This window comes from Neovison vison, chromosome 3 (genome assembly GCF_020171115.1).
Source record: "Neovison vison isolate M4711 chromosome 3, ASM_NN_V1, whole genome shotgun sequence".
Taxonomy (NCBI): Eukaryota; Metazoa; Chordata; class Mammalia; order Carnivora; family Mustelidae; genus Neogale; species Neogale vison.
The window spans coordinates 220,262,688-220,289,806 of NC_058093.1; the positions used below are offsets into that span (position 1 = coordinate 220,262,688).

At 39.5% G+C, this 27,119-nt stretch overlaps 2 protein-coding genes across 3 annotated transcripts in view; both read left to right on the forward strand.

The window, feature by feature from the left end:
- The window catches only part of TTC28 (tetratricopeptide repeat domain 28), a 424,481-nt gene that overhangs the window by 155,088 nt on the left and 242,274 nt on the right, over positions 1-27,119 (forward strand). The gene's annotated exons all lie outside the window — the stretch shown is intronic.
- Positions 17,326-17,851, forward strand: LOC122903296 (40S ribosomal protein S24-like). Its single transcript, XM_044244013.1, has one exon. It carries the CDS (start codon positions 17,326-17,328, stop codon positions 17,734-17,736), a length of 411 nt encoding a protein of 136 aa, XP_044099948.1. The 3' UTR covers positions 17,737-17,851.

Genomic DNA, 27,119 nt, shown 5'->3' on the forward strand with positions numbered 1-27,119 from the left:
TTTTCTCTTGGTCTTTTTTTGTTGTGCCTGGTTCATCTTTTTTTTTTTTCTTTTTTATTGAATGCTTCCTTTGTTTATGAACATAGTAAGAGATCTCAATGATACTGTCTTCTTCCAGATAGAATTTTCTTTAATACCTGATAGGCATGTAGGGGAGGAGGAGATCATCCTAATGCAGTCAAGAGTGAGTTATTTCAGAGCTGTGTTTCAGTCACATCAATTTCTGATTGAACTTCATGTGTAGGCTTTACTCCTTCAACAATCCCAACTGTAAATGTGAGGGGACTTACCAGGACCACCACCGTGGTAGGCTCTGAGCGTTAATTTTTTTCTTACCAGTCCCAATGGGAATGCCAATAAGGTAATTTCCTGCAGTTCCTCTCTGCTTGTCCTCTCCTCCTATAGATGTGTGCTAGTCTAAAATAGTGACTGTCTTGAGGATTAAGATGGCTCACTTTTCTGTAGTATTGGTCAAATCCCAGCTTCCTTGGTAGCCCTCAACTTTTATTTTATTTCTGTAGTCCCATGTGATTACCAAAAGCTCTGCTAGGTTCTGGGCTTCATAGTAGCCACTTTGTGCTTGACCTCTCTACCTTTTTCCCATGACCTTTTCAAATTGGAAAATTTCTCCAGAGCATGTCAGGCTCACCTCAGTAAGTTTTCTCTTGTCTACAGTCTTGGTCACTTAAGTCTTAAATGCCTTGATACTGCTCACAGTATTTTTTACACAGTACTCCGGTTTTTTTAATCCAATTTTTCCTAGTTATTTTTCGCAAATGAATTCTGCTACAAACTAGTCAGTCATAGCTGGAAGTAACTTTGTTATGTACTTTTTACTAATGAATATTTTTATTCCTGATGTTTGCTTATTTAGAATCACAACGCTGGGATCATATAAGGATCTTAGAGACACCTTGACCTCATTTTGTAGTAGAGACAGCAAGGGCCCTGTGATAGGAAGACCCACCCAAGGACACACAGCCCATTAATGGCTGTTCCCATATCGGGAGTTTCAGCTTCTAGTCCATTGGCTTTTACACCGCATCGCTGATAATGTAGTATTTGTGACTTCTACTCAGTTACTGAGGTCATAAACCATGTCTAACCGGCATTCTATAAAATCAACTCAACCTTGACCCAGTTGAGTGATGATAGTGCTCTGATGGACTTTATATTATGAAAAAAGAGCTTATATTTTGAAGTTGCTATAGCGTTGTAAACTTGTGAGCACATCCTTGAAGCCTTATCTATGCTATTTAATACACCCACATTTAAAATTAGAGTTTCCCCCTTTGGTTAGCTTCTACATTTAAAATTAGGTTTTTTGTTTTTTTTTTTTCAATCTAAAGAGGATAATTTATAAAGAACATTACCAGATTATGCCCATCTCTAGTGCTATAGAAAAGTATGTATTAATTACAGTAGCTTAGCTTTGTAAGATACGTATGACTATGCAATCACGCACGGAAGGTGCTGAACCAAAGACTATTTTAGTATATGTGCTGCCGAAGCGAGCACTGAACCAAAGACTATTGTCTGGGACCTCACAATTTACCTTCAGAATGTTTGGATAGTTTTTTAAAAAAGATTTTATTTATTTATTTGACAGAGAGAGATCACAAGTAGGCAGAGTGGCAGGCAGAGAGAGAGGGGGAAGCAAGCTCCCTGCTGAGTAGAGAGCCTGATGCAGGGCTCGATCCCAGGACCCTGAGACCATGACCTGAGCTGAGGACAGAGGCTCAACCCACTGAGCCACCCAGGTGCCCCTGTTTGGATAATCTTAATCTTATTTTATCTTAATCTCTTCAGTCACGTTGATACCTTCTCGTACAAAGGAAAACTTATTTGTAAATTCGGAGGATCTGCTGTAGAGTGAACAGAGCTGTTTCTGGTGAAAGAGTCTAATCTGGCTTCTGGATCCAGGGAGGAGCCATTGACAGTTGCCTTCCGGTAGCATGGCTTGACTGGCTGGCTTCTCCCATTGTACAAGGAAGTGTAAGGTAGCATCTGGGTTGCTTATCAACTTACCTTTTAGTTTTTATGTTAGGAAAATGTTAGAAAACAGGTAATAGAAATATGTAAATAGAGGAAGACATTAATGGGGAATAAATATTGCTTAGTGTTTGACCTCTGTACATATAAAAGCTACTTGGAAATGCTTTTTGTTTGTTTGTTTTATTTTTAAAATGACAGAGTATAATCTGTACTTAATGACAGTCTGGGAAAGAATTCTAGTGTTGCTTTGGGCTTGCAGCTTTTCCAGACAAAGTACATTTGTTAGGCAATGTCTGATCCAGGGATTATTACTATTTAATAGTATTGCCAGAGCATAATTTTATGTGCCTGTGACTTTTTTCATCTCTCTGTTGTTATATTTTGAAGAGTAACATTTCTAACATTTGCTTTTTTTAAAATGCAGTTTTAGGGTTCATATGTTTCCCCAGTGTGTCTTTTGTTTGTCTTTTGCCTTTTACTTTTTTTTTTTGGACAAGAATTAAAATATAAATGAAAATAGCTAAGGTGAGCAACAGGAGACAAATCAGTGATTCCTTTGTATCTAGGCCCAGAGACACAAAAAAATTTTAGAAATAGAATTGTAGAGATGGAAAGGACTTAGGGAGATCATTGCTGGCACTCTTCTCATTTTATAGTTGAAGAAACCTAGTTGCCTGGGTTGTCTATGTAGCCAGCTGACGAGTAGTAGTTTTGGAACTAGTCTGCAGGCTTTCTGATCCCCAGCTCTGGTTTCTAATCCTTGGTCCTTACTTTTTCACCTGTGCTTTCTTATAACTTAAAGTAAGGATGTTTTTTGGTATTTATCTTAGTGCAGCTTGGACTTAGTCTTGGGCTTTGCCCCACTTTTCAGATGCTAGAGACTGACTGGGGTGGTGCAGATTGGGCCCAGCACTTTTCACTTGTCACTTTCTTGGGTGAGAGCTCTGCTTCTCTCAGTTATTAAAAAAGCTTTTAAGAAAAGCACATGGTTCTCTGCCTTGACCATTTCATAAATGTTTTTCTTTATCCCAATAAATGATCCTTGAAAAATCACTTGACTTCTCCCAACTTTTTTCCTGATCAGCATAAATTCAGAGCCAATCTTTCCAAAGCTTACCTTCCAAAGTTACATGTAGAATGACATCGAATGACTTGGGCATTTCTTCATGCAAGGTCTTATTCACATCATGAGCTGCTCTATTGTTTTATAGAAATCAGTATTGGTACATTGTGCAAGAAGTCAAAAACTCCTCCCCTAAGACAGTATTGTTAAATGTAGCTAAATAGGTCTGGGTAGAATGGGCAATGTACAAAAATAACTTTAAAGAACAAAACTGGGAAGAGTGTTGAGAGACCACAAGGACTTGAAAGCAGAAATTAAAAGGAAAATGAAGAGAGCAAAGCAATGTGTTTCTCGTTGGGCAGAATTCCCCTGAGGGACCCTGTATTCAAATACTCTTTGACATTGCATTTGAATTCTTAGCTTCCAAAGGCCACTGATACCACAGAGACCCAACAGTGTGTAATGGTTCCTTCATCTCATGGGCCTCTAGACGCCTCCTATTACAGGCCCACATTTAAAAATAGCAGGGAAATGAGAGAAAATCATAAACTCGCTATAATAAAATTAGTGCTTGCGTGAAAGACTATTGCCAGAGAACAGCTTTTAGAAGGCCCATGGCTGCCAGAAGGCCGCTGGGTGTTGGCAGTATTCAAGTATACACTGGCCAGCACGTAAAGACCCGAATTAGGCATTTTATTAAAGATAGAGTGTCTTTTCTTTATGATCATAAGTATAAAAAGATTTTTAAATAGAAAATGGATAAGAAAAAGTGAATTGCCATAGTAAGTAATAGTGCTACTCATTCTCACCAAAATACAGAAATAGAAATTAAATAATTTTGACTGACAAAGAAATGTTACTGATTTTCTCAAAAAGACTGATTAAGTGAAGGGTGTCTAAGAGCTCACACCTAAGAAACTAGATGTCTAGGTAAGGAACACCACCACCGCTGACAAAAAGCTAATTCTTCAGTAATCTGTAAAAGGGGAAAAAAAAGTAGGACTTCAACATAAAGGTATGGTGAGGATCATTGCATTTCCCATTAAATGCATACTTGCAGAAGATCTGGAATTCTCATTACAACTTAAAAGGAAAACTGATTCTCTCTTAGAATCAGATATTTTCAAACTAGTATGTCACAGAGCCTGCTCTGGGTCAGTGGTTCTTGCTACTAAGTATGCATTCCCGTGGCAACTGGCTTTCGTTCCCACATATATCATTAACATAGATGAGTCTTGAAGTCAGTCTGCTTTCAAGGATGTGTTTCAGTGACCTGGATGAAAAGATTTTTACCCAGCCTTATGAATCAGTCTTTTAAAAGGCTTTTTCTTGGCACGCGCCCCACCTTGCCCCTGCTGTTGAACTTGTAGCACTCCTTTCCTAGCCCACTGCAGGCAGTAGTCTGGATCACGTTTCTCTGCAATATTCTTGTTTCTAGCAGCCTTGGAAAGAATGAGCTGGAGGATTTCAGTACAAATACGGTTACCAGGGCCATTTGAGTGAGAACCTCGGTTAAATCTAAAAAGTTGGATCAGCATCCGAAGGTTTCATTTTAAGTAAACTCTGCTAGGGCTGCTGGGGCCAGACCATTAATCTGGTTCATATAGTCCATTTGCTTTTAATCTCTTGAATGTACAGAGTATGCATCTCCATTCTAAATGGACAAAAAAAAAGAGCCTGTTCTTGATGGCACACTTGACTTCGACATACCCTTTAGATTTAAATAAGATAAAATACCTGATATTAAACTTTGAAAATGTCAGTAAAAGGATTTCACTGCAGCTGACCAGCTCTGATCCCAAAGGACTTGATCTCTGTCCTGTACTATTACCTAGGAATGTGGGATATCAATCATTTTAGAGAGATTGCAAAACAATTACTGAAACCTTTGAATTTAATGTTTGAATTTAGAAACACTCTAATTGTTGTGATTGGCTTTAATATGTCTAGAGAATGAACATTTCTGATTATTTACCACCCAGCTTAATTCATGTGTGGGGACTGGACACTAGGATCAGTGGTGCTAGGCTAATTTATATGATGATCTTCCTCTGAAGAAATAAAAATATTTTATATGTCTTAGCACATTCAGTATTATGATTCTAAAACATCCATGTTTTCTTCTCATTCTATTTTATCTCTCTTGGTTACAGAAAGAATTGGACATAGGTAAAGGATCACAAAAAAGCAATTACTTGGCTCCTCCTCCCACCAAATTTCAGAAACAGATATTTTGGCTTGCCTTGTTCCCATTTGCTAAGTGTGATTTGCCCTGGCACCTAGCTGTTTTCATGTCCTGTGTGGCTATTAAAAGGAATGAATTTCCCAGCTTATAAAGTTTCTTCTAGATTGATATGCCAAGATTAGACTCTCGAATACTAGAGAAGTCTTTCCAGGAAATAGAACTAGAAATCCAGCTGCTTTTTCTTCTCCCTAGAAACGAATGTTTCTGTATGTTAGGTAACTGACTTCTTTCAAGGTATAGAATAAGGAATCACAGAAATTGAAATTAGGAAAGATATTGTAGGCCATTTAGCCCGTGTTTAGTATAATACCTTACTACCCCTCCACAAGCATCTAGGAAGTCTGTTACTATGCAAGACAGTTTTCTCAAATGGATAGAATCTTAGCAACTCAGTATCCTTAATGCCTTCTGATTTTGAGTTTAGAAGTATCATAATAGGAAAGGTTCCTTATTTGATGCAACTGCTCATTAAAATCTGTTTACAAACACCTTAAAAAGAGTGATTTCCCAAATCTTTCTTCAAATACATACAGCTTGGGATGCCTGGGTGGCTCAGTTGGTTAGGCATCTGCCTTTGGCTCAGATCATGATTCCATGGTCCTGGGATCAAGCCCAATGTCAGGCTCCCTACTTAGTTGGGAGTCTGCTTCTCCCCTTCCCTCTAGCCCATCCCCTACCCCTGCTTGCGCATGCTCAAGCTCTCTCTCTTAGATAAATGAATAAATAAATAAATAAACAAACAAACACACACAACTCCTATCATTGTTGAGATGCTGTCATGTAGTCATTCTGGTGGAGTCGGGGTTTTTGTCAAGTTAGTGAGTAAATAATTTTCACATGTTTAACAGTCATGTTGATCAGTTTTCTGTGGCTACAGTAATGCAGTAAGATAAAGCAATATACATTTATTTTTGCTTGCATATCTCTGATCAGAGCTAGGCTCTGCAGAGCTTACTTCCATGTCTGTAGTCAGCTGAAGTCAGCTGACTAGTAGCTAGGCAGCTTCCCTAGCCTCTCTCTCATATCTGAGACTTACCCTAGGGCAACTGGGTCAAACAGACTGTGTTCCACATGTCTCATCCTCCAGTAGATCCCCCTGGGCATGCTCCTACCTAACAGTGAAGGTAGAGTAACAAGTGCTTGTCAACCTTCTGTTTATATCACATTTGCCTACATCTTATTGCCCTAAGCAAATGAACTTCACTTAGCCCAGAGTCCATATCAAATCCTCAGTGGGAGGAATGGAGAATTGGGGCTATCAGTGCAATCCCTCTACCACAGTGTAATGGCATCATTATCTCATCAGTGAACATGACTGTAACCCAGTTTACAAATACCTTTATAGGTATTGTTTTCCATGATTTCTTTTGAGGAAGTAATACACTTGCTATCCTCAGAAGAAAGAACAGGGCATCGGTTGACTAGAATCAGTTTACCTGGCACTTTCTTATTTTTTTTCATTTCATCCCCACAAAAATCTATAAGAGCTCTAAATAATTCTTTTTTTGTTTTAAGATTTTATTTATGTATTTGACAGACGGAGATCACAAGTAGGCAGAGAAGCAGGCAGAGAAAGAGGAGGAAGCAGGCAGAGAAAGAGGAGGAAGCAGGCTTCCTGCTGAGCAGAGAGCCCGATGTGGGGCTCGATCCCAGGACCCTGGGATGATGACCTGAGCCAAAGGCAGAGGCTTTAACCCACTGAGCCACCCAGGCACCCCAGGAACTCTTAATAATTCTAGTCATTATTGCTATCTTTGAAATACTGGTCTTCTTCACTTCTATCTGGATGTGTGAAAAAATGTTGATAACTTTTTTTTTTAAGATTTAGGTACTTATTTGAGAGAGAGAAAGAGAGGAGAGAGAGAGAGATTGGGAGAGGGAGAGAGAGAAAGAGAGAGAGAATCTCAAGCAGACTCCCTGCTGAGCATAGAGCCTACCTTGGGGATTGATCTCAAGACCCGTGAGACTGTGACCTGAAGTGAAATCAGGAGTTAGGCGTTCAACCAACGGAGCCACCCAGGCGCCACGGGTTGTTGGTAAGTTTGTAAGGCTGTTTTCTACAGTAAGGTTTTTATGACTCAGTGGTTACTGCATAGTTTTTCTAAGTATCTGACTCATTTGCTATGTTATCTTGGCCAAATGGCTTTGACCTTTTGTTTCAACATTACTCTTTCTAATATTAGTCTTAGAATTCTGAGTGTATAAATAAGTTGCTATCAGTCAGTCATTAGCAACCTGGCATAGGAGATGAGTTTTGAGTAGTGCTGCTGGTCATTTGGCAACACTGTGACATTATGTAATAACATTTGCTACTGTCTACTGAGCCTCTCGTGTCCTGCAGGATACATGCAGTATCTTCTCTAATTTTTGGAGTAAGCCACAGAAGTTGGCTTTGCAGATGTAGAGACAGAGGTGCTGTCTCAGAGGAAGCATTTCAGCACCTGATCTGGTGCTCAGAGCTTCTCATTTCTTCCTTCCACAAAGACTGACTGGGAAGGGAGTGAATTAATGAGCACTGATAAGCCATTTGGAAAGCTGTAGTTACTGGTTCCTCACATAGGCAGAAAAATCATAGGCTGGATGCATTGTATGTATGATTCCACAAAAGACATTTGGTTGAAATTACAATTGAGCAATCCGTCAGTCTTACAGTTCCATTAATTGTGTAATTTGTGTAAGCTGCTAATAAGAATAATTTTTCAATCCACATTAAAAAAAATCCATGGGCATACATAAATATATGTTCATCATTTTATTCCTTCCAGACTATTTGTGAAATATCTGTTGCAGATTCTAGTTTACAAATACTGTACATTTACATATTATCTTTTTCCAAGGAGCTCACAGATAAAGTAGACCCATTTTTGTAGGTCAAAAAAAAAAAAAAAAAAAAAGAATATTGGTAGTTTCGTGTGGTTTAACCTAATATTCAGGACTGTTACCTGTAAGGGAAAATGAGGAGTCACTCAGAAATCATTAGAATTATGTCTTCATCCTAGACCTCGCTCTTAAATTTCAAACCCTTCTTTTAGACTTCCTTCCCTACAGCTCCGCCAGTGTGTGTCACACATGCCCTCAGCTCATCAGCTTCCCTAAAATTCACTTTGTCCATTGTAACCTTTATTCTGGAATTCTTGTAGACCATCTTCTCTGCTTGCCTTCCCTCCTCTTCCTGTTTTTTCAAGTCCTAATTCCTGACCCACTCTTGCCTGCCTCCCTTATTTAGGCTCTGTAACTTGGCTCCTACCTCGTACGGACTGTATTTACTTGTCAATCACATTGGACCTCTCGTGGTCTCATGAAAGACTGACTTGTGATGGTCATTCTCTGGTTTCCCTTTGAGGAAAGCCCTGGTTCTTCATTGTGGGATGACAGATTCGTCACATTTCCCTGCCCCGAGGAGAGAAAAATAAGACCCTTCAGGCTAATATTTGGCCATTCCCTGCCTTAGGGCTTATCTGAGTGATTTGTGTATGATACATGACTCGTTGGGATTCTTAACAAATAGTCTTATGCTAGATCTGTCAGTCTAGGTCCCTTCATTAAGACTGATTTTACTTTATACATAATTTTTAACTTTAAAGGGAAAAAAAATCTCCTTGTTAATTGTATCAGAGATGAAGCTCTAGAAATAGGCTGTTAGTTTATATTAAGTTTCAGTGACTCAGAGATATTCTGGGTATGTGAGACTTATTTGAGATACTTTGATGTGAATAAAAGAATATCAGAGAAACAAATTGGATAATGAATATATTGCTTTGAAAAATGTAACTTTAATTTAGCCTTGCTGCAGTGTGGAAAACCCTATTTTTCTAGTTTAGTGGCTCAGAACTATTGTTTGCATAAATTCTAATTTACAAAGTCTGTAGCTGAGATAAATATTTGTGTCAGATACAAATGGATATGGGTTATGTCAAATTCAAGTGGCTGCATGGTTATGTTAGTCCTAATAGTTCAAGCTGTAGAGCTACTCCTGTGTGACAACCAAGCATCAGTGAGGGGTCCTCATTCAGAATGACTTTGACTTTGATTTTTGCCTAGTTTCTTAGTAAGCTGAGGGAGACTTTAGCCCTGATTTTGCTTCCAAGTATTCCTGATTCCCTTCTCTTTGTCATTATTTCACTGTATCAAGAGAGAGAAAGGATAGATAGCCAAAGCCTGAAGTTGTTTCATCTATTTTTCGTAACAAATCTCGTTGACCCTATGTAATAGTGGTTTTGTTTTTTTTTTTTAATCTTTTTTTTTTTTTAAGATTTTATTTATTTATTTGACAGAGAGATAGAGCTGGAGAGAGCACAGGTAGGCAAGCGGCAGGCAGAAGGAGAGGAAGAAGCCGGCTCTCCACTGACGGAGCCTGATGCGGGGCTCAATCCCAGGACCCTGGGACCATGACCTGAGCTGAAGACAGCTGCTTAACTGATTGAGCCACCCAGGTGCCCCTCATTAGGAATCTTCTATTAAAATATTTCTGATACAGAAACTTATTGGCTCTCAAAGGACCTTAAAAGATCATTTAGCCCCGTCTTCTCTAAACTGGGTTCTGAACTGGTCCTGGAAGTGTGAGAAGGTGTTCTGATAATAAAAGAGTTTTATGGACATAGTGGGTATGTGATACCTAAGGTTAAACAGTAAACTTAGTAGGCCTTTTCCAGCATGAGTTCTCAGAGCTTTAAATGTGTAAAGGCACTTTGTTAATCATAAAGGGATTATTTAGGGAGGGCTAATAAAGTAGGGAGGGCGACTCAAATTTGTTCAAATTCTTTTTATCTGGAACACCTGTTAACAACGTCTACCAGAAGGATCTGGTTAAAACAGTAACTCAGAGTATGCCTCTTTCGCTGCTCAAAACTAGTAAAAGATGTTCCCATCTCACCAAATAAAAGTCAAGATTCTTACAGTGGCCTGCAAGCCCCTTCTAGCCCAGATCTTTTGTTTTTCTCGAACCTCTTTTGCTTTTCCCTACCCTGGTTCAGGTACACTTGTCCTTCTCAGTGAGGCCTGCACAGATCATCCTGTTGCCAATATTCCCTCTCCCTCTTCCTGCCCTATTTTTCTCCAGAGCATGTGATATCTTCTCCTCAACTAACTACATCATTGCCTTAGTTTTTTTTATTGTCTGTTTCCTCCTACTTGAATGTTGTTCCATGACAACAGAATTTTTGGTAGTATTTTGTGCTCTGTTGTATCCCCAGCGTCTACAGTACTGCTTCACACCAAGTAGATTCTCAGTAACTATTTGTTGGATGAGCTAATTGTCCTTGGGAGAAATCAAGAATCTAAATTAGGGTGATATCCTCAGGCTAAGAGAAAGGTGTAGATTTTTACCAGCTCCATCTGCGGCGGGCCAGGCAGGGGAGAGAGGCTCAAACACAGTTGAAGGGTCCCTTCCAGGAAGTTCCTGTAGGAGGACACAGGAGTCCTATTTTGGTCTTGCACTGTAAATGCGGTGACAGTTTCCTTCCCAGAACAAAGGGTGAGAAGAAGTAGGAGGAAATTAGGAATGATGCTTCAGAAATAGGAATAGGTGATGGGGCTCATCTCACTGTGCTCTTCTCTCCTGTAATTAAACCAGTGTCCCATGAAAGAACAAGGCATCCCTCTGGCATGTCTTAAGAGTGAACCCTTAGTGTAGAGCAGAACTGGTCCCGAGTCCAGGAAATTTAGCCTTCGAGTGTTTTTTGAAAGTTCTATGATGATCATTCTAGTTCTTGCCACAAAGAAATAGAGGTTTTATTTTTTAGCTGTCTGACTTGTTGCAATTCCTGTCATTTATTTATAAAAAAGAAATAAGAAAGAAATTTTTAGTCCCATTCTTTTCTAGATGGATAAAATACACCAATTCTGTCCCATTTGCTAAAAAGAATAGATACAGTAGTGTTCTGGAGAGTTGTCCAAAGTTTGTTCCCTTTAATGCAAAATTTTATAGTTCAAAATCACAACTACTAGTTTTCTACCTTTCCACTCCTGCCTCATAAAAAGAGAATTGTTCAGAGGTATGTTTATGTCCCATGAGATTATCCTTTAGGACATGTGATTGCCCTAAACAAAGCACAGGCTCTGCTCATTCCTAATAAATTATTATGTCTTCCGCATCTGTTCCCGTCTTTTCTCCAAAGCATTCATCTAAGAGAACAGAGCATTAATTGAAAATACACGCATTGTGGCAAGACATTTTTCTGATAAATGCATTGACAGTTGATTTGTTGTGATTAGAGGAAAACCTCAAGAGTTGAGGGTTTGGGGCTGAAAACTGACCTTCTGCCTCTACTGCCAGACAGCGTCTCCTTCTGCCCTTTTCCCCTTTTCTCGCAATTTCCTCTGAGAGAAATCATGTGACCCTGTCACCACAGTTTTCAATGCCAAATATCTAAGTGTCTTTAAAATGCAGCACAACACTTTTAAAGGCAAATAGTGAAGTAGTTTCATCTGACATTTCCATTATAGCTGCTGTTAGAGGATTCTAGACATCATACATAAAGGTGGCTGGCTGGTTCTTTTTTAAAAAAATCATGATGCAAACCCATTGAGCTGTCTTTTCATATTTGATGCTCCATCCGTTGAACATGAAATGCATTTTTTTCTTAGAAATGTGATTTGATCTGAGGATCTCTACAATAGTCTGGACTAAATTTTTCTAACATTTGTCTTATATTTTAGAGCTACAGCCATTTTTTCTTGTTTTGTGACATACCTAAGCATTTCTGAACTAACATCAATTACTTTGTTATCTCTAGTACGCTGAGTCCAAACTGAAAAAAACAAAATGTTAAATTGCCACCATTATTGCCATTACTGTCAGAGTGTTGTTTTATGTAGAAGTGAAAATTATATTCTCAGACTTTGTATGCAGTTTGTTTTTGCATCTGAAAAGTTTTATTAAATTCATTTTTATTCATTTATTGAATACTTAATGAACACCTACTATGGGTTAGGAATAACATCTGACGATTATGATACAGAGATGGGCAAGATTCATTCCCTGCCTTTGAAGAGCTCACAATTCAGAAAAAAGGCAGGTGGGTAATCAGGGAAATTACAACAATTACAGCAGTAATAAATTGCTTCTAAAGAGCTGTTGCATGTCCATGATATGTGCACATCTACCACATTTTACCAGTTGACTCCTCCCCAGTAATGGAAAACTGGGTGGCCTTTAGCTTCCTCCCACCACAGCAGTTCTTTGAAGATCCCCTTTGTATTTATTCCTTTCTGGGCCTGTATGAGAATTTCTTTGAAACATATAATCGGAGGTCGAAGTGTGAGGTCATAGGATATACATACACTTGATTGATCCAAAACGGCCAGATTCTTTGTTGGAGTAGATGTATTAGTCAATACATCCACAAATATGTTCCTGCGTCCCACATCTCAGCGGAGACCTGGCACTCTTCAACATTCTAATTTTTGGTGACCTAATAAGAATAAAATGCTTCCTCATTGTTGTTTTAATTTGCATGTCTTTCATTACTAATGAATTTGAGCACCTACAGATATTCTTGTTAGCCTTTGAGTTTCCTTCTTTATAAATTGTTAGTCATTTTGTTGTTGTTGTGGTTGTGGTTACTGTGCTGTGAATTGGCAGGCACTTTTCACATGCTCTTGAAAGCGTTCAGGTCACTCACCAGTGTTAGACTTTGCAGATGTCTTACTGCGATCTTTGTTGCGAGGGCAATTGTATAATTATTTGTATATTTTGCATTTCACCCTTCATAAAAATGAGTGGGAAATTTAAATATCGAAGTTCTAATACTAACAGAAAAGGATTTGTAGGTCTCACAAACTAATACAGTTGAGGTAAAGATGGAGAATTATTGGTCCTGCCCCACATAATATGTCGTTTTCCTCCATCTGGCTGTTTCTTTGAATTCTCCTGGTAAGTGAGGGAAAAGAATAAGACTGAAGAACATATATAAAATGCTGAAAATGTATCTTTGAAGATCCCATCTAAGAGCTTCTAACTGTAGAACAGGAATTTCCCTTAGAACATGAAATTCCATTGTTTGACCTGTGCACATTCAGCCTTTTGTTCACGGTTTCAAGAACAAATTACCAGGAGCAGGGCCCAAGCTCTGAGAGACCAGTCACAACAGAGTTGCTAAGTAATGTCCACCACTTTAAGGCACCAAATAATTCCAACTTGAATATGTTTATAGCATTATATTTGGCTTCTCCTAATGAAGGTGGAAGATAGGAGAACTAAAAGAATATGGAGGGGAAGTATTTTATTCTTTGGGAAAAATTTTGGAGACCTTTTATTCAGTGGCTTTTAATTTGTAGAAAGAGAAGAGTTAAGTTTTCTATGAGGACAATGGTGATAAGAATCAGCTAAGAATTTCTATAGCATTTGCTTCAACGGCTTAGTAAATTAAGTAAGTGATAGTTTTTCTTTTCTGTCTTTAACACTTAGTTAACCTCTTTCTCCTCACCATCATCCTTACAAATATCTTCAAGTCTCTTCTGTTTTATTTTATTTTATTTTTTTAAAGATTTTATTTATTTATTTGACAGGGAGAGTGCACAAGTAGGCAGAGAGGCAGGCAGAGAGAGAGGGGGAAGCAGGCTCCCTGCTGAGCAGAGAGCCCGATGTGGGGCTCAATCCCAGGACCCCGGAATCATGACCTGAGCCGAAGGCAGCGGCTTAACCCACTGAGCCACCCAGGCTCCTCAGTCTCTTCTATTTTAGAATAAAATTCCCTTGACCTTGTGTCCCTTTTAAGCTACTATGCTATTTCTTTACCGCCAATGTGGGCCATATTTCTCAAAAACATAATCTACAGCTAATACTGACACTTTCTGACTCTGTAGTCATTCTTAAAAACAAACAAACAAAAACTCTTTAATCATGTTGAAATATTTATTTTATAAACTTTTCTAAACCAAACTCACTTTAGACAGGACAGGCTAGGTTATCCTACAGTCATAACCAGTTACCCCCAGATCTTAGTGGTTTAACACTACAAAGGTGCATTTTTTTTTTAAATGCTGTATGTTCTTTGCAGGTCATCAGACTCTCTGTTCATTGTAGTCACTCAGAGACCCACACTGAAAGATCAGCCACCATCTTGAGCAACACTGGTTACCATGTGAGAGTGAAAAGAGGGCCTTATACTGGAACTAACACGTTACTCACCTACAAGTGGGCTAAGAGGTGTGATATTTCATGTCTATAAGGCATAGGGCTGGAGATATTTGGTATTAGCACTAATGACAACCACAGTTAAATTATGCCACATATCAGGGGTCCAGGTTCTTAATTCTTTGTGTCTTGTGATGTCCTCATGGAGAACGTCTTTCTTGTGTGGTCTGTGCCTTTTTCAAATGGTGGAATCATCTGTATTAGGAGTGACTGTGGAAGACTTTCTGCAGATTGGCTTTGCACTGGCTTCTGCTGAAGAAACTAAGATGTGGGGCGCCTGGGTGGCTCAGTGGGTTAAAGCCTCTGCCTTCGGCTCAGGTCATCATCCCGGGGTCCTGGGATCAAGCCCCGCATCGGGCTCTCTGCTCAGCAGGGAGCCTGCTTCCTCCTCTCTCTCTGCCTGCCTCTCTGCCTACTTGTGATCTCTCTCTCTATCAAATAAACAAATAAAATCTTTTAAAAAAAAAGAAAGAAAGAAAGAAAGAAACTAAGATGTTTCCCTGGTCTAGAACTTTTTCTTTTCTTTTATTTATTTATTTATTCATTCAAAGATTCTGTTTATTTATTTGACAGAGTAAGAGAGCAGACACAGGCAAGGGGAGTTGCAGAGGGAAAGGGAAAAGCAGGCTTCACTCTGAGGAGGGAGCCTGACTTGGGGTTCGATCCCAGAACCCTGGGATCATGACCCGAGCAGAGGGCAGACACACAACTGACAGCCACCAGGTACCCCTAGAACATATTCTTAATGTGGATTTCTTGGTTTGAGATTCCATAAAATTTGGTAGGTTTTTTGTTTTTTGTTTTTATTTGACAGAGATCACAAGTAGGCAGAGAGGCAGGCAGAGAGAGAGGAGGAAGCAGGCTCCCCACTGAGCAGAGAGCCTAATGCGGGGCTCAATCCCAGGACCCTGGGATCATGACCTGAGCCGAAGGCAGAGGTTTAACCCACTGAGCCACCCAGGTGCCCCCAAATTTGGTAAGTTTAAATTCAGACTCAAGAGCTGTGTATCAGGGGTGCCTGTGTGGCTCAGTGGGTTAAGCCTCTGCCTTCGGCTCAGGTCATGATCCCAGGGTCCTGGGATTGAGCCCCGCATTAGCAGGGAGCCTGCTTCCTCCTCTCTCTCTCTCAGCCTGTCTCTCTGCCTACTTGTGATCTCTGCCCGTCAAATAAATAAATAAAATCTTTAAAAAAAAAAAAAAAAGAGCTGTGTATCACATAGTCCAGGATTTTAATCTTTAACTGGGTATGATATTTGTATACAATAAGACAGATAACAAGGTTTCTTAAGTCTTTCTGGGATAGGTTTTCTAGTCCCCTCTTCATGGAGTTGGCTGGGGTGAAGGTTAGAGGAGAACTGTTCCAGGGTCCTTGTTTTATACAAAGGTATCATTTCTGGTTCTCTGCCTTCTGTGAACCTATGGCCGGTTTCCTTCTCCCCATTCAGGTAATCTTCCTCATTTGGGGGCCCCTGGACCACTACTCTATTGGCTCCCATATTTAATATTTTGGTTTTGAATTTCCTCTGTTTTTAGCACCTGGGAGATTTTAACATGTGGTTATATCTGAGATTTCTATATGTTTTAGTGGGAGGAAGTCCACCTCCAGGCTCAGCCACTCTTTATAGCATGTCTTTTCTTTCCTTAATATACGAACCCCTTTTTTTCGGTGGTTCTTGATTGATTGCCATTTTATCAAATCCCAGAGATACTTTTCAGCCTCTTAGCGTACCAGACATTTTTTGCACATTCAGTATTCCTGAATGAGCACTCTGTTTGAGATAGTCTCCTTCCTTGCTTGGCTTTTCTGTCCTGATTCTTTTAGCACTTTGAATTCTTTCAGTTCATTTTTGGGCTTTCCCAGATATACTCACTCATCAAATGTTGATGTTCTTCAACTTTATTGTTCACTGTGTTTTTCTCTTCATTCTCCCTTTGTATGATCCCATATATTTTCATCATTATAATTATTACCAAAAATGTATTTTTTTTTATTTTATTTTTATTTTTTTTCCCAATTTATTTATTTTCAGAAAAACAGTATTCATTATTTTTTCACCACACCCAGTGCTCCATGCAAGCTGTGCCCTCTATAATACCCACCACCTGGTACCCCAACCTCCCACCCCCCCGCCACTTCAAACCCCTCAGACTGTTTTTCAGAGTCCATAGTCTCTCATGGTTCACCTCCCCTTCCAATTTACCCAAATTCCCTACTACTCTCTACTGGGACTTCATCAAAATCAAAAATGTATTTTTAGACTTACCCTTCCTTTCCTCATATACCCACTGGCCTACCAGACATACACAAACTAAGCTTTTTAAAACCAGGGCTCGTTACTTTCCCCTCAAAACTCACTTCTCTCCATAAATTTCTGATTCCACTTAATGATGCCACTGTTTTCCTGGTCATTCAAACAGGAAACCTGACCTCTTACCATAGATTCTTCCTCTCTTTCTCCCTCAGTGCCTCATCTAGCCAAATACCAGGAACTACTTTTTTAGCTCTTAGATCTCGCCCCTCTATTCCTACCACCATATGGAGTTAAGGTCCTCATTGTTCATTCATGTACTCACACAACAAATATATACAGGTTACCTACTATGTGCCAGGTAATGTGTGCTGAGTGCTGAGGTCACAGTAGTGACAAAGACAGTGATGTCCTTGCCCCATGGAGCTTCCATTCACACACAGGATATAGTGAACAAATCAATATGTAATGTATGAGATGACGCTAGGGAGCAAGAAGCCATTGCTTTGCAGAGACATTGTATTGTTACCTAGTGGTGATTTAGGTAACTTGCAGGTTTGGTATTTGGAATGTGAATAAAATCTGACCTGAAGATTTAATCTGTCATTAAAATAAGTTCCAGAGCTCGGCCGCCATCATGAACGATACAGTAACTATCTGGACCAGGAAGTTCATGACCAATCGACTAATTCAGCGTAAACAAATGGACATCAGTATGGACATCAATAATGATGTCCTTCATCCTGGAAAGGCAACAGTACCTAACACAGAAATTCGGGAAAAACTAGCCAAAATGTACAAGACCACACCAGATGTCATATTTGTATTTGGATTCAGAACCCATTTTGGTGGTGGCAAGACAACTGGCTTTGGCATGATTTATGATTCCTTGGATTATGCAAAGAAAAATGAACCCAAACATAGACTTGCAAGACATGGTCTGTATGAGAAGAAAAAGACCTCAAGAAAACAGCAAAAAGAATGCAAGAACAGAGTGAAGAAATTCAGGGGGACTACAAAAGCCAATGTTGGTGCTGGCAAAAAGTGAGCTGGAGACTGGACAACAGAAGGAATAAAGATACTGCAGTGGCTTTATCTGTGGTGATTGTGCAGATTTTTCATGAGAGGATTAATAAACTAAGAATGTTAATGTGAAAAAAAAATAAGTTCCAGAAAATGCCATACTACGACTATTTCCCTTAAGTTTGAAACATGCAAAACATCATTTACTTTAAGTAGTTTGGAAGTCAAAACAGTTGTTTCCATTACATTACTGAAATGTGTTCCTATAAAAAGTCATTTGATTATATAGATATTTTATATGATGGTTTTTTCTTTAGGTTATATTTAGAAAATTTCCCAGAAGTAGAAATATACATTCCTTTCTCAGGAATATTTAATTTTCTTTTAATTTAATAGTTTGTTTCAATTCTCTGAATTTTGTTGTTTTTTTTTTTTACTTTGTTTTTTTACAATTTTTATGTAGACATGTAAACTTTTTTTGGGTGTCTTTAAAATTATGTGACTTTTTCAGAAAACGATAGCAAGAACAAACTATGTTTAAGGAATGAGCAGGGACTAGAGTACCTAAATCCTGTCTTGGCATTTAACAGGAAGGGTGTATATTTGGGTATCTTTATACCCACATTATGTTGTTCTTTGGCTTGCTACTGTTGGTGATGAATTTGTTATGTTTCTAAAACAACTATGTAACTGATAACTCCTGTTGGGGGATGGGCAGGGGGCAGAACATTGATTGGGGCTTGCTGGGCGAGTTAACGGCCATCACATCTGTCCCCGTAGTCTGCTTCTGCCAGAGAATGGTGCCAGGTCTTTTGTGGCCTTTGAACACAAACCTGAATCTTTCCCCTAATGTCCTCATCTTTCAAAGACTCCAGCAGGGCTAAATGGAGATGAACCTGGCAGTCTGAAATGAGGGAAAAAAAGATCCCAGCATCCAACTTATTGCAAATGAACAGCTTCTCTCTGGTTTCAGCTGTTTCATTTAGATAAATGCTTCTAGGAAGATGAGACACCATTTGCATTTATGGGTTTAATCATGGCAGTTACAGCTTAACTATCTGGCTTCGGTTTTGTAGAAATACCTACCATCGTCCACCTCTTCCCCTCCTTTCTTGATCTTGCAGCCATCCTCAACTCAGGCCTGCACAAGCTGGTGCTGCGGTTTAAAAAGGGTGATCGGAGACTTCACAATCTTATTTCTCACGGTGCTAGACTGGACTTTTATTCTTTATTTTGGTTACGGATTTATCATTGATGTTAACCAATGGCTGTCGCTACTCTTGGATAGTGGGACAGGAGTTGTTGAAAATCTGTTGAAGTTGCCTTATCAATCGAGTTGGAGCAGAAGATAGCAGTGGAATCACTCCATATTGGCCCAGGGCTTTTCTGGAAAGAGAGTCGTAGCATGTTATTCATATGCACAAATTATGATACTGAATAATTTTGTGGCTATTTCTGAGTTGTGTCCTCACTGCATATAAATACAGTTTAATTTTCTCTCCTAAAAAAGTTAGTAACTGAGTGGAGAATGTCTTACAGCTAGCTGACGTGGCTAATAACCAGTTGTCTTGGGAGTGTAGGATAAATGCTCATGGCCTTGTTATGTGTTTGTTTTGCTTTTAATCATATGAAATATGAAATACTGAGGCAGGGAGAGGGAGAAAGGGGGAGAGGCTTTCTGATTCAGGATATTTTTTAATGGATATGGAATAGAAGTAACCTATCTCATAGCCCTTTTAATGTTTCAAAGTATACACTTTCTCATGTTTTCATATCATTGGTTCCCTGCATTAGACTGTGAAACACAGCTCAAAATAGGTTAAATAAATTGTTTAAGATGATTCCATTAATTAATAATCATATGCCACCGGGTATTTGTGAATCGCTTTACCTTTTAGTTGATAACTCATACATATTATATTTTTGTTTCTCCCCGCAGTGTCAGAGTCAGGTATGGAGTCCAGTTCTCATTTCCAGTTCTATGGCTATTCCTCTGAAGTTGGTGCTGGCCAGCTTTTTCAGTAAAAGACTAGGTTTTTTGGGGTCAGTAGCAACTATGCAATTCTGCATAGTAACACAAAATCAGCCATAGACAAACTAATGGGTGTGACTGTGTTCCAGTTAAACTTCATTTACAAAAATAGGTGGTGGGTGGGATTTGGTCAACTCTTTGTCTAAACCAATAGCTTCCGAAGTTCCCCTTACTAAAGGGCCTTTTGTGGTTCCCATTTGTGCATCTTTCCAGTCTCTCATATTTTAAAAGTTGGACTTCTTCTTCTTTTTTTTTTTTTTAAAGATTTTATTTATTTATTTGAGAGAGGGAGGCTGGGGAGGGGCAAAGAGAGAGGGAGAAGCTACTCCCACTGAACAGGAAGCCTGATGCAGGGCTTGATCCCAGAACCCTGAGATCATGACCTAAGCTGAAGGCAGACACTTAACCGACTGAGCCACCCAGGCACCCCACAAACTCAGTACTAAATCATAAAGAGTTCAGTCTCCCATTTATAAATTAATGCTAATCAAAACCTGTCATGGCCATGTTTCTTGAAAGCTCTGACCACTGAGTCAGATATTGCCTTGTGATACTCAGATTCCAATTTCCTGTCGAGGGCATAGCAACGAAGATGATGATTTGAAAATTAGAAAACTCAGGCCCTAGGCTAGTGGCTTGCCTCCTTCTCTAGCTTCTGTAGTCTGTTACATGCCAGCGACACAGAGGGGCCCACTCTGCCATCACGGGGTGGGAGTAAGCTCCTGACGTCTCCCTTTGTAGGCGGGCATCCCAGCCAGTCTCTCAATCACCAGACAGCCTCAAGCAGCTAACTTAACCCCCAACATTGCTTCCCAAGATAAGCCTTAATACTGTTTGGGAGGGCATAATCATTTCCTTAGTGAGTAAGCATCTTTTTAGAATTATGTATTGAAATATAGATGTGATTCAAATTCAAATACTAATATTCTTGTGTTAGGGAATATATACTTTGAAAATTTAAAAGAATTTGGCTTATTAGATTAATGGGTCAGCCTTGGGATTCTTAATATATGTCTCTGAGTAATTGATTAGACTTGTGATTTTGAATTAGAATGCCTAAGTTTATAAACAATATTGGAATATTAGAGAGCCCAAGAATGATCATATTTAAACATTTACTTATATGAATTATCTATGGGGTGCCTGGGTAGCTCGGTCAGTTGACCGTCTGATTCTTGATTTTAGTTTAAGTCATGATCTCAGGGTTGTGAGACTGAGCCCTGAGTCAGACTCTGCTCAGCACAGAATCTGTGAAATTATACCCCTTTCCTCTCCACATCCCTTCCCCGTGCTCACACTCTCTCAAATAAGTAAGTAAATAATATCTTTAAGAAGAAAAGGATTACCTACATTCTTTCTCTGTCAGATAACTAGAGAACTTCAAAAGAGAACTGAATATATTAAATTTATAAATGTAATTTAAAGCATGTAAGTGAATTTAAAACAATCTCTATTTAAATGTGAGAGTAGAAAGAGAATAATCAGAAAACTGAGCTTGAAATCTTAAGATTAAAGTGGAGTTTTGAATTTTGAAATATAATAAATGAATAAATAAAACAAGAAACACCTTTATAGTCTTTTCTCTGTATGTCCTCTAAGACATTAAAAAGAAAAACATCACATTGAAATGATCAGTATGAATATCATCATGACGGTACTGTGCTGATGGAATTCAAGGCACACCAAAGAAATGTGACATTTTAGTTAGACTGCACACTTTACAGTTTCCTAGAGGCCTTTGAAATATTGAAAATGGTTTATGAATCTCACGACTGTCTTCCAGGACCATGATTTGCCAGTTACTTACATTAGACACCTCTCTTATGTGTAGAATTAACTTCTTAGTTGAATGTTAATTGAAATGTTACATTTAAGTGGCTGAGGGTCCTCATTTTAATCACAACAAGAGGAATGAAATCTCAAAGATGCTGCTCTGAGGAACAGTGAATTGGTCTCTACATGAAATAGTGAGTGAGCGGCTGGTCTTCAGGCCTGACCTCTGAGGTAATGTCTCAGAACTGAGTTTTCAATAAAATAGATAAAGAATTTTTATTAAGTTTCCTGAGCTGGAAACACATCCATCCTCTCATTTTCCTGGACAATGTGTTTACCATTAAGGGGCTGCCCGTCTCAGGGAGAGCTCAAGGCGGCCATAGAGGGCACACAACCCTGCTGCAGGGGGAAGTGAAGCTTGGCTGAATCCCACTTGCATTACGGGTCCTGGTGGAGGTGCTGCCCTTTTGCCCTTGTCCTTGGGAAATTCATCAGTTCTTCGAGCTACGAGAGATTACAAGACATTATCTCATTCAGCCCTCTGACTCCAAGGAGGAATGCACTTAAATTATCTCTGTCAAAGGAGAATGTCTTCATGTACTACTTGTATAATTCAAAATTAATTTTGAAGATTGTATTTTTTTTTTAATTACCTGTGGGAGATTCTGTTCTACCTACTCCTAAGATCTGCAGGGATGGTGAGTCGCCTTGCTACCCTTTGAGAAGTAGTGACAAGAAAGATAATTAGAGCTTATAGATATCGAACATTTTCTGTGTGCCAGATACTGAAGCAGAAACTTTCTGTGCATTCACTTATTTAATCCTCACAGCTACCCAGTGGGGCAGATACTGTTCTTGTCCTCATTTTGCAAATGAGCAGACTCAGGGTTAGAGCTCCCGAGTGGTGGAGCTGGGATGTGAAACCTGGGTTTGTCTCATTTCAAGAACTGTGCTTTTGGGGCGCCTGGGTGGCTCAGTGGGTTAAGCCGCTGCCTTCGGCTCAGGTCAGTATCTCAGGGTCCTGGGATCGAGTCCCGCATCGGGTTCTCTGCTCAGCAGGGAGCCTGCTTCCTCCTCTCTCTCTGCCTGCCTCTCTGCCTACTCGTGATCTCTCTCTGTCAAATAAATGAAAAAAAAAAAAAAAAAGAACTGTGCTTTCAAGTCTTCATGTTACTCTCACTTCCCCAGTTGTGATACTTAGTTTGTCATATTGTGTTTTTCTTCTGGGAATAGATTACTAGACTATACAAGAATTATATCATACAGTGCAAATGGGAGAATTGGGGGCATTAAGGAATTAGTGTTATTCTGCGAGCCCTACCTATTATTAATTAATTTGTGCAGTATTTATGTTTGGAAGGACGTATTTACCCACATGGTATAGACAATATAAAAGGAAAAACCGTTTGTATAGTTCTGTATATCCTCCCTGTGTTAAATACCCCATACTGCTTTAGGTTTTCATTTTGTTCCCACTATGTGGAAAAGTGGAGAAGCTAGACTAGTGAATTATCAATCCTTTGCGAAATAAATTAGGAAACAACCTGCAAGAGAACCTTGATGTGAAATGAGAGTGTGGACCTTTATTCTTGACCTCTTGGATTAGAAGCCATATAGGTTTATGAGGTACTTTGGGCAGAATCCTTTCTTTTTCCCTAAGTAAACATCAATGGAGGGCGCAGTCTAGTGTGGCTTCCTTGGGCGTATATTATGAAGGACAAAGCAGCAGCCAGAAAGAGGGATCTTATTCCAAGTCTTTCCTCTTTACTAGTTATTGAGCTGAAAAAAACAAAAACAAAAACAAAAAAACCCCTGCCTATTTATTTGAGTGGTGTATATGGTGTAGGGTATATATTGGCCATTTTCACAATATTTTTGTAGTTGGCAGTGTTGAGAATTGTGTTCTGTTTCAAATTCTAATGTCCTCCTTAATTAAAGAGCACCTCTGGAATTAAGTCTCATTTTTTCCATGGCGAATGAGACCCTAAGAAAGGAGTAGAGATTAAAGTAAATTCAACCCCCAGCCTGGCCCCTGGTTTCTAAGCTGGCTACAGTGAGAACTGTCAGGGAGATAGATGGGGGCTCTAAGGTTTCCTGGAGTTTTCAGCCATGTGTGGGCACCACATGTGGTGTGTTCAGTGAATACAAATACAAGAACACATGCTGTTTCCATTAGGGACACTTCAGACCCCTCTCTGTCCCCAGTCTTACTAAGAGTTGAATGGGTCATTTATCATAGGCCACTTACTGATACTGACTGGTGCTCAGGCCCTGTTACAAGTAGGCAGCAAACAGTGTGACTTAGTTCTTTTAGAATGTTTATTATACAAGGATATTATTTCTTGAGAATATCCAAGCTCATTTGCACAGAAGAAACATTTTATTAGGTGCTTGTAGCAGGGAAATGTTTTTAAAATGCAAATCTGACCATGTGTCTACCTTGCTTCAACCTTTCAGTGACTCATGATAGTCAAAATCATTCAAGACCAGGTTCTGCCTTCTCTGTAGCCTCATCCCCTTTGTTACCTCTAGAAGACTAAATTGCTGTTAGCTATCCACAAGTATCAGACCATTTTTAGCCTTCCCTTGACCTCTGCTTCTTGTGCCTTTTGTTGACAAGGCCTTTCTCCTCCTTGAGAAGGTATTCACATTTTATAAGACTTAGGTCAGGTATCATTTCCCCCAGCAAGCTTTCACTATTTCTCTTCTCCCAGCCTGGGTTTAGCATCCTCTTCCCCCTTTTGCCCAGAAAATGGGGAGATGTCATCTGTTATAGGGAGCTCTTCTCTCTCTGTATTGAAACAGTGTTTCTGCCCCCGTCTCCTGGTGCGAGCGGCTGGAAGGCTGGCTTGCATTCCTTTTCTCAGCCACCTTTAGGTGCCCAGCCCAGTGTCTGGAGCAGCACCGAGGCAGCCGCTAGTGATTCTTGAACTCAATTGGGCTGCCTTGTAAGCAACTCTGGGCTTCACTCAGGCACAATCACATATGATTCTCATTATATCCCTTATCCCAGTGCCTCGCACACCCACATCATGAGAAAGTTCATACTGAAGAACTGGCCGGCAGTGTGACTCCTTCAATTTTCCTTGATTGAAGAGTGCAGATACCCAAAGTGTACAGTCTGTTTTCCTTCGTGAATGTTGTCACTGGAGACACTCTTTACTGAGTGTTGTCTCTTGTGGGCCCATGAGGCACCCAGCAGCTGTATTGTCTATTGTTTACAGTTAGCAGGAAAGTAGTAACTTAGAAAGAGCTCCTCATATCTTGATCTTAATCATTTTTCTGTTTTATTTGGCATAGCTGTTCAGAGTCGGACAGATCTTGCCCTCAGCGAGGGCTCTGGTAGTTTCTCATGGTTTCAGTGTGTGTTTGCATGCTGTTTACTTTCAAGAAAGGCATTTTCCCAACCAGGTGCTGGGATGGACACATGGTTGTTTGGATTTACTCTATCCCTGCCTTTTTTTCTGTCTTACTGTTTTTACTCGTTTGCTATCCTTGGTCTTCCCTCTCTTTACCATTCCTCTTGGAGGCCACATAGCACAATGGGAGTAAGAGGAGCTTTGAAGCCTGGGCTCTGGGGTAAGAGTGGAGCTCACCACTTACTAGATTATGACTGGCCTGCAGTTCAGCCCTTTTGAGCCTTAATTTTCTTGTTTGAAAATGGGGATAGTTCCTATGTCTTAGGTTGGTGTGAGGATTTAGTGAGTTAAATTATACATATAAAGTTGACAAATACTAGGTCACTGCGATCATTACCACATACAAATCCGCTAGGGTCTATGTGGGGTATAAAATACTGACACATGAGACAAGTAAGTAGCAATATAAGGTATTAAATGCAAAGTGACAAGATTAGCTCTTTGAAGAATCACAAAATGTTAAAAATCAGGAAAGAGCCTTGGAGACTAGCTAGTCTAATCCTTCCACTAAAAACAGGGTTTAAATTTTGACTATATCATTTATTAACTATATCACCTCAGATTTACTTCCTTATCTATAAAATAGGGAAATCACTAATATGTATCCCTTTATGGAGGTGGCCTAAGGATGAAATGGTATCATTACTGTGCATTAATAAATGATAGTATTGGTATTACTGTAATTGTTAATAATAGAAGGTATGTAATCTTCCTGCTGCATTTTGGTTTTATATTAAAAATAGTTGGAAGTCTGTGATTTTTTTTCCCCGATCATGATGCATGGAGAACAGTTAAAACTGTTACACAGTTTTCATGTTATCTGCTAAAGGAAATTTCTGCCTCTAAATGTTATCAAAACCCCAAAGGGAAGCTACTGTTCCCAGCCATTTGTGAATGTAAGCATGACTTCTGAAAAACAACTTTCCACGGTATAAAAATGAAGGTCTGGCCTGCTTTCTCTCTCTCTACATTCTGTTCTAACAAGCTGTAAGGGCATCTGAATGATAACTGCTCTCTCTCTCTTAATACATAATGTCTCCGCTTGAACTTATCTTGCTTGTAGGCATGACACAGTAACATCAAGGCTGGGCACTCTCAGTAGACCTCCTCCTAGGTGTATGTGGATGGCCAGCTAGATCACTTTCACTTCACTGAGCTGTGAAATTGACACCAAATTGTGCCATTAGCTTGTTTCTGAAGGGTATGTTGTGCTGGATGTTCTCTTCTTGCTTGCACGGTACATGAAAAAAGATGACAAGATAAAAATGTCCCATAAATGAACATGAGGGAGGAAATTTAGATGTAATTTGTCGTGAATTAAAAACATTGAATAATGTATCAAGAGCCCCTGGAAGCAGGGGTGCTGAGAATTCAGAGCAGGCAGCCAGTACTTCGGGGGAAACCGTAGAGCTTTAGGTTTCTCTTCTAAAGCTTTTTCAGATTTTTATTTGCCTTCTTGATACCCTGCTAGCAAGAGGACAGTCTTGCGATCAGTTAAATCATTCAGTAGCAGGATCTGTTTCTTGACTTAGGTGTAGTGGTGTGTTTATGTGTCTTTTTTCTCTCTAGATAAATAACTCTTTGCCTGCCTTTTGATTTAAAACACTGAGATAGATTATTTCTTAGTAAAATCTTTCTCCTATAGTTGAAAGGAAGCAAAGGTTACCAGTAAATGTACGAGGAAGAGATTTCTCGGAGTGGATCCACATCATCCTCATGAAAGCGTTCTGCACGGTAAAGCAGTGGCGGGTCTCCATCTAGCCTTTGTGTTTTCCCTTTGTTTTTCTCCCAGCTATCCACTTAGCTCACTCTCTTACCCCCTCCAGGCTTTTCTCCTGCCAGTCTTCCCTCCCTGCTTTATTTTCTCCTCAGAACTTAGTACCATCTAACTTACTGCCATGTTTATTGCTTCTTGGCAAATATATGTATGTTTCACACTTGGACATCTCTGAAATTGGGATACCTCTAATAATCAATGATGTCCTAGATTCTGAAAAATAAATATGTGTATTAGTTCAGTTTCCTTATTGTCTTTTTCTCACCTTTACGATATAAGCTCCACAAGGCAAAGATTTCTCTTTATGTTGCGCATTATATATATCAAGTGCCTGTAGTATTATGGGAACTCAGTATTTGTTGACTGATTTGATAAACTGTCTCAGTTCAGGGAATTTTGGGGAAAAG

Bases quoted from the DNA above. Each gene is read 5' to 3' on its own strand.
- LOC122903296 (XM_044244013.1), top strand. From the start codon at position 17,326: ATGAACGATACAGTAACTATCTGGACCAGGAAGTTCATGACCAATCGA.